This window comes from Mytilus californianus, unplaced genomic scaffold, assembly GCF_021869535.1.
Source record: "Mytilus californianus isolate M0D057914Y unplaced genomic scaffold, xbMytCali1.0.p SCAF_6, whole genome shotgun sequence".
In the NCBI taxonomy this organism is placed as follows: Eukaryota; Metazoa; Mollusca; class Bivalvia; order Mytilida; family Mytilidae; genus Mytilus; species Mytilus californianus.
In genome coordinates, this window is record NW_026262712.1 from 60,217,708 (window position 1) to 60,226,827 (window position 9,120).

Sequence of the window (9,120 nt, forward strand, 5' to 3'; positions counted from 1 at the left end):
AAATTGGTATCCCAGGAATAATAAGGATTCTATAGTAATGAGAAAGGTTAACAGCAATGATACTTACATTGAACAACAAAATACTTACATTGAACAACATAATACTTACATTGAACAACTTACATTGAACAACAAAATACTTACATTGAACAACATAATACTTACATTGAACAACATAATACTTACATTGAACAACAAAATACTTACATTGAACAACATAATACTTACATTGAACAACATAATACTTACATTGAACAACAAAATACTTACATTGAACAACAAAATACTTACATTGAACAACATGATACTTACATTGAACAACGTAATACTTACACTGAACAACAAATTACTTACATTGAACAACATAATACTTACATTGAACAACATAATACTTACATTGAACAACATAATACTTACATTGAACAACATAATACTTACATTGAACAACAAAATACTTTACATTGAACAACATAATACTTTACTTTGAACAACAAAATACTTACATTGAACAACAAAATACTTACATTGAACAACAAAATACTTACATTGAACAACATAACTTACATTGAACAACAAAATACTTACATTGAACAACATAATACTTACATTGAACAACATAATACTTACATTGAACAACAAAATACTTACATTGAACAACATAACTTACATTGAACAACAAAATACTTACATTGAACAACATAATACTTACATTGAACAACATAATACTTACATTGAACAACAAAATACTTACATTGAACAACATAATACTTACATTGAACAACATAATACTTACATTGAACAACAAAATACTTACATTGAACAACAAAATACTTACATTGAACAACATGATACTTACATTGAACAACGTAATACTTACACTGAACAACAAATTACTTACATTGAACAACATAATACTTACATTGAACAACATAATACTTACATTGAACAACAAAATACTTACATTGAACAACAAAATACTTACATTGAACAACATGATACTTACATTGAACAACGTAATACTTACACTGAACAACAAAATACTTACATTCGACTGTTTTGAGTTGAGTTGAGAAGTTATTTAATGTCTGTCGATACTTTATTGTGTCTTCATCTTTATCAGGGTCTGTTAGGTCTGTTATAGTTGATCCAATGAGCTCATCCAAATCAAAGTCAAATTTATATACAGTATCGTCAGAGACATCTACAAAAAAAAAATCATTTAAGAAGTTTTTTAGGCATATCTATTGGGATGTAAATGCATGCATTGACAGAAGCATTTTTTCCATTTCATACTCAAATCATACACTTTAACAATCATTTGATAAAACATGATGTCCAACTGATTACCATGATTGGCTTTTGTTACTTAGTCTTAAGGGATTAAAATCGGGATAAAACAAAAAATGTCCGGCTGGCACAAATACTTTTTGGAAGCCTTGATACAAGGCATTACTAAATTGTTTTAAATATAACTACACATCGTTGTACAATTGTCATGGAGTGCTGTGTTGTATTTGGACATAAACATATATTTTTAAAACATATGTCAAGGTAAAAATTCTTTAAATAGTAAAAATAATTACACTACAAAATTTTTAACTTAAAAAATAAGTAGACAAAGCTATATATGAGATGTCGAAAACAGGAAGAAAACCTGTTTTGTAATGAGTAAAAATATATTCATATTTTCAAAAACATATAAATAAGAAAACAAATGGAATATATATAAAGACAGCAAGTAAATTACAAACAAAAAAAAGACCCAAGGACGTGTAGTCAAGGTAGTGGTATATCTTGATCAATAAGTCACCAAAAATCTAGATCATAAAAGTTTTAATGGAGACTATCAAAATCTGCCATCAGTAAACAAAATTGCAGAATAAAACTGTATACCACTTTCTTCCATATCTAAATCAGTCTTTGGCTTCTTCGCTGAATCTCCATTTTCATTGTCTTCTTCTTCTTTCTTAACATCATGAGCACCAGGCTGATGTCCCTTCTTAAACCATCCTTTCTTTCTTCCCATTTTTCCTCTCGATTTTCCCATACCACAGAGAGATTATGGATTATGGGAATTCATAGTCCTACAATTACAAAGTATAAACTTGAGGTATGTGCCAGTCTAAGAGATGTTTGCAATGGAAAAAACAACCTCACAGGTGAAAATTACCTGCTGAACTAGACATGCAGTTTTTGTACACTGCTAAACGTTTAATAGAAAACAACAGTCTCATGAAGAATGATTTTTGTCTATGGATTAATAAATTTGATAATAAATTGTGATTTGTCTCCCCTTACAGTTTGTTTAGTGATTTGTAAACATTAATTACATGTAATACCTCCTGATAATAAAAATAATGTTAAATTTGGCTGTGCATTACTTATAACATAGTCATGATAGTTATAAGTAATCAAATTCAAATAAAAATAATGTACATTGTAGGCCAAGCTTTTCAATAATGTTTTTTTAAAAATTGTTCTTCTTTACCATAAGCATGATAAGTTAGGATGAGAATATAATAACAACATGAATAATGTGGCCTGAATGCAGCACCTCTGTGTTACAAGTCAGCTCTCTAACCAACTGAGCTAAAGAAGGACTTAAGTCCTAGCTCAACTGCATACAACGGGCTATGCACCTACTAGTTAAGGGAAGCAATCTCATCACACAGGTAAAACAAAATTAATAAAAGAACAGAGTTCCAATGTCCCCCATGTCGCACGTATTTAATATTTCCAAGGGGCATACATTTGTAACTCTTTTAAAAAAAATTGATCGTTCACAATTATCATGATTATACAACTTGTCCGAGATATTGCTGATATTACCCTAAAGTATAAGTTTTATAAAAATCTGGCAAGAATTGTACCCGTGAGAGCGCTAACAAGGCCATTTTCCATAAATTTAATATTTCCAAGGGACATAACTCTTTTAAAACAAGCATTCTGAGAGTATTGCATGGCAATACATAGTCCCCTACCAGGAAAAAATTCATTTTACTGGAACAAAATGCTAACTTGTTCTATAACTTGTCATGGTCAGTGATTTTGCTAGCGCTCGTCAATTTCGTCATTTACGAAACGGTTTTCAAAATGACGAAAGTATTCCAAATCAATTTCGTCACTGAAATTTGGAAAGAGTAAAAATATTTTCACATGAAAATACTATAATTCTACCTGTCTTATTGTTTCTGACAAGTTTATGACCCTCAGCTAATTAACATTTACAACAGGTGTTATAAGTTGTGATTACAGATAATCCGCTTATCGCCATCGGATGGGTCACTAATCCGTTAATTATTTATCAACCTCATAATTGATCATCATAGTTATTTTTCCCAGTAAAATCAGTCAGTCGGTATTTCAATTATAATATTTATCAAACGAGCACAATTTGCAGTTCGTTTGTCATAGTTTCGTCATTTCAGTTTTCCCTCGGACAGTTCGCATTTTAATTTCAATATTTCTCAAATGATCACAATTTGCAGATCGCTTGTCATAGTTTCGTCAAATGAATGTATTTTTTTGTCATATTTGATATAACTTTAAATCAAAAACGTATTAAAGTGTCACATCAGTCAAATCATGCAGTAACTGCCTAGTATGCCTATTATAGTAAGTCCTTCAGTCTGACAAAGATGTATAGATAGTAATATACATCCTAGGTCCCTTGCTGCTACCCAAAATAAGGTTGATTTTCATCCAGTGCAAAAGTGACTAAAGCCCTCAAAATCCTAGCTTAAACAAAAAGTAAGTATCATGTCAATATCTTCAAGCATGACTAAAAACAGTGTGAAAAACTGATTATTTGAGTGAAAAAAACATTAGATATGATTAATAGTTCTCTAAAATTAGATATGATGTAATACAATGTATATCTATTTTCAAATTATAATCAAATAAGTAATACCGGTAGTTCCAAATATTTTTTCTTTCATTTGTCACAAACTAATATAGATTTGTAACTTATCTATAAAATGTCAACAACTTTTATCTACACAATGTAATGTATTGAAATATATACATTAATAAAAATAGATTATTATCTAATTAAAGGATTTCTCTTCATAATTTTTTTTTATATATATTGCATTCAGAAAATTAGTTTATACTAAATAACAAACAAACCCAGTGTTCTCCCCAGGATTTTTGGATAGCACCAGGGTAACGCGTGTGGACTTCTTGGTGAAATATTTCATGCAATCAGTTGTGTCGCATCGCGTCGCTTAGCTCTAGTTACTGTAGTTTTTATGTCTCTTGTTTTGTTTTAACACTGTGGTACTGTGTTATGTAGACATTGATTCAGAAAATTATTGGTAAAAAAGAAGTAAATAAAAAAAACAGTTTGTATACTTTAATATTTTTTTAAATAAATAAATTATGATTCATAATAAAATATTCATCTGAATTTAAAGTAATTAAATCTTTTATAAAATCCAAAATCAATAAAAATAAAATATCATTCAAAAGAGAACAAAAATGTTCCAATTTAAAAAACATTCTAGTTTCTAGAAAAAAAGTTGTTGTATGTGAAAGGATTCCTGTCATAAGAAGATATAAAATTAACAAGAACAATTGCAAATATTGTTTTATTATTTGAACCAGTTTCTATCTTAGATTTTAATAAAAAGAAATTTTTCATAAATTTTAGAACATTTTGCCATAGATTTCATGTAAATATTAACCTTTCTTGTCTTTGGTGATAATCAAACATAGATACAGACTTAATACTGCCCTAAAATCTAAATCTTTATTTGTCATGAACCATTTAAAAAGAATTCCTAAATCTATAAATTTATCTTTGGTCTATAGATCTATAAGTAACCATACTCAATGTCAACAACTAAGTCTCCCTATTTTCCCGCCTAAATGACAGGAAGTAGATATAAATAGATTTAACATGTGCTTATGGATAAAATTTGCAAGATTACTTCTGTTATTCATTAATTATGGATATAGATATCCAGTTTGAAGGTACAGTCATGCATTTTATTTATAAAATATAATAGATTGCAATTAATTGTAAATAAACTTGAATATTCTACGTGAACTAACTGGGTCATGTGATATGTACAGACAGTTTGAAACCCGACTTTCATGCAATAACAATGTCATAATTAAAGATAATATTGGCCATGGTTTAATCAGGGACATATAATACTATAATTGGGAAATGTATAGTTGTCCATTATACGGAATGAGCCACCGTTATGATGTACAAAAAATGTTCCTATCGGGTCAAGACACTGTTTGTGTACAAAGTATTAGCCGACTTGTCACAGGTCAGTGCTTGGGTGGAGAATGAAGCCATAAAATAGTTATCTGTGATCATAAAGTTATGAACTCTTAATTAAAACACAAAAGAATCATGTTACAAGTGTTAATTACATCGATTAAATCCAATCAACAAGGTTAACCGCATAAGGTAAATCGATCACGTGGTGTAAACAATCTGTGTTGAACTGGTTTGAACTGGTCAAATCTCACCTGGAATTTTATACCGCACGGAAAAGATTTAACAAGTCGTTTAAAACTTTACCGATTTACGATTTTTTAACTGAAAATTTTAGCACCACGGAGAAAAATTATACATCGCGGTAAGAACGATACCACCACGGTAAAAAATTATACATCGCGGGCCCGCGGTCCTTTAAGGGCCTGGGGAGAACACTGACAAACCTGCTTAAAAATTCTTCAAATAATTTAACAAAAAATGTCTTTTAAAAAATGAGTTATCTCCCTTGTACAGAAATATGGTTTAACATAGTACTCTAACATTAGATATGGTCCAGAGTTATGGTCCATAACTCTGGACTAAATCATCAGACCGGAACAAAATTCGAACTTGATCTATAACTTGTCATGATAAAACTATATACCAAATATCAAATCAATATCTTCAAGAACGAAAAAAAAAAAGTGTGGAAAGCTGATTTGCCAGACTGACAGATGGACAGACGGACGGAGTGTAAACCTAAAATCCCCTTCGACTTCATCGGTAGGGGACTAAAAAGTCGATCGGCCACCATTATAGAACTTGTCCGAGATATTCCTGATATTAACCTATAGTATAAGTTTTATAAAAATTTGGCAAGAATTGTACCAGTGAGAGCGCTAACGAGACCATTTTCCATAAATTTAACATTTCCAAGGGGCACAACTCTTTTAAAAAAAGTCGATCGGCCACATTATAAAACTTGTCCGAGATATTGCTGACATTAACCTATAGTATAAGTTTTATAAAAATCTGGCAAGAATTGTACCCATGAGAGCGCTAACAAGACCGTACAGACGGACGCCCGATATTTCCATGTCCCCCGCAATGCATTACGCTGGGAGTTCATCCAAGTTCAAAATGTAGTTCAACGTCCTTGGGGGACTTAAAAGGACGAAATCGTTTCTTAAATTCAATTTCACTGGTCTGCTTGTGTGCCACTATCTTAACATGTGATGGGAAAAAGAAAGAAGGCATGCTAATGATACAGGGGATATAGATGATTATACTATTTACAAACATCATCCCAGAGCACCCCTGTGATTCCCCTATGATAATACTGGAACTTATATTAACAAGTAACTTCCATTCATAACAACTGTACATTGCTAGTAAACATACAAAACTGGTGCTAGCGTTATTCGTTGTATATATAAGTAGACTGTAAATACAGAAAAAAACAATTTTAATTACAACAGTCAGGGGACTTACTTAAATGAGTGATTTTCTAAATCACTGATTCAAGTAACATTGTGTCCATAAAGGTTGGAAGTAAGAGTTGTCTTTCTTTAATAATCACCAATTTAAGTAGTACAAATTAATCACTAGACTAAGTGATTTAATTTTATTGTAGCTTTAAATATAGAATACTAATGATCCAGGGACTAATAATGTTGCTAAAATGATCAGAACCACCATCTGTGTTGATAGGATGACCAGGTCATGTCAGGGGATAACCTTGTACTAAATCCAGGATAATGACATACAAGAGTGCACACGCTGAAATGTCTTGCCTTCTTTACTAATCATTGATATTATGCTGATAGTCCTAAATATAAAGCTTTATTACAACTGCCACATAAACTTAACATTAACCAAGTAAACTAAACATTGACCAATGAACCATGAAAATGAGGTCAAGGTCAGATAAACCATGCAAGGCAGGCATGTACAGCTAACAAATCTTCCATACAACAAATATAGTTGACCTATTGCTTATAGTTTAAGAAAAACAGACCAAAACACAAAAACTTAACACTGAGCAATGATCCTTGAAAATGAGGTCACGGTCAAATAAAACCTGCGTGACTGACATATAGATCATAAAATATTTCCATACACTAAATATAGTTGAACTATTGCATATATAGTATTAGAAAAAAAGACCAAAACTCAAAAACTTAACTTTGACCACTGAACCATGAAAATGAGGTCAAGGTCAGATGACACCTGCCAGCTAGACATGTACACCTTACAATCATTCCATACACCAAATATATTAGACCTATTGCATACAGTATAAGAAAAACAGACCAAAACACAAAAACTTAACTGTAACCACTGAACCATGAAAATGAGGTCAAGGTCAGATGACACCTGCCAGTTGGACATGTACACCTTACAGTCCTTCCATACACCGAATATACTAGACCTATTGCTTATAGTATCTGAGATATGGACTTGACCACCAAAACTTAACCTTGCTCACTGATCCATGAAATGAGGTCGAGGTCAAGTGAAAACTGTCTGACGGGCATGAGGACCTTGCAAGGTACGCACATACCAAATATAGTTATCCTATTACTTATAATAAGAGAGAATTTAACATTACAAAAAATCTGAACTTTTTTTTTCAAGTAGTCACTGAACCATGAAAATGAGGTCAAGGACATTGGACATGTGACTGACGGAAACTTCGTAACATGAGGCATCCATATACAAAGTATGAAGCATCCAGATCTTCTACCTTCTAAAATATAAAGCTTTTAAGAAGTTAGCTAACGCCGCCGCTGCCGTAGCCACCGCCGCCGCCGGATCACTATCCCTATGTCATGTATGTCGAGCTTTCTGCGACAAAAGTCGCAGGCTCAACAAAAAATCACTTGTTTAAGTATCATACCTCAATTTCCTTCCAAAAAAATCACTTCTTTAAGTATCATTATTTTAATAACCCCCACTAATTTCAACACCCCCGAACAGTGAAATTTTGATCGCGAACAGTAGAATTTTATTACATAATCTATAAGATGAAACCTTGAATTTTACAGGAAAAATAATCCCACTGCTGGGAAAAATCTGCTAAGAAAGTTTCAGTTCATTATAATGTAAAGCCATTTTTATAGCATTTTTTCAACTAAAATAGAATTTGCAGCTTAATGATTGCATCAAAGGCATAAACCTTGCTGCTTAAAAGAAGCAAAAAGTTCATTTTTTTCAATTTTACTAATGAAAAGATATTATCTAAACCTATGTGTTTAAAATTTTGGTAAAACTACAAAATCACAATTTGTGACAAAACTTCGAATTTGCTACTTAAATAAGTGATTTAAAAATCACTTATTTCAATAAGTCCCCTGACTGTACAATGATTATTTTTTTTTATCCTCATATGTGGATTAAACAATAGCTGGGGTAACTGTAGCAAACAACTAATTATTATTTATTATGTATTTTTGTATATATGTCTCTGATTCTAACTGCTTAATTACATGCGCTGATTTTTTTAACAATATAGGAAATGTATCTTTTTAATTAACCTCTCACTTGTACATGTTGCCAGTCTCGGATTCTAATAGTCCAAATAATTATGACATCTTGAAAGGCTATTATATTTTTCTTTGACGCCTTACATCGACCAAGGCGTCAAAGCAAAAATTTAAAATTGCCTTCCAAGACGTCATAATTATTTGGACTAGGATTCTAACTGCTTCACATAATTTTATGAGCTTTTCCAATTTTTATGTTTTAAGTCGCTATTAATATTAGTTCAAATGTTAGTTTAACCCTTCATTAACTTTAAATAATTATGCATACACGACTTACACGTTAACTATGAAGCAGTCAATTCGGCGTGCATATTTTCTTGTCTTGCATTGTTTGTAACGAACTCTTCCCAACGAAGGTAA

General features: G+C 31.3%; 1 protein-coding gene across 2 annotated transcripts in view; it reads right to left on the minus strand.

The window, feature by feature from the left end:
* Window positions 1-9,099, minus strand: part of LOC127706473 (histone-lysine N-methyltransferase SETDB1-like) — a 95,358-nt gene extending 86,259 nt beyond the window's left edge. For both annotated transcript variants that reach the window (XM_052211120.1, XM_052211118.1), the window contains exons 1-3: window positions 9,038-9,099; window positions 1,894-2,084; window positions 1,046-1,201 (exon numbers count right to left, since the gene is read on the minus strand). In XM_052211120.1, coding sequence (XP_052067080.1) covers window positions 1,046-1,201; window positions 1,894-2,047 — 310 coding nt within the window. In that variant the 5' untranslated portion in view covers window positions 2,048-2,084; window positions 9,038-9,099. The remainder of the gene's footprint in view (window positions 1-1,045; window positions 1,202-1,893; window positions 2,085-9,037) is intronic.
* Window positions 9,100-9,120: the final 21 nt, after the last annotated feature.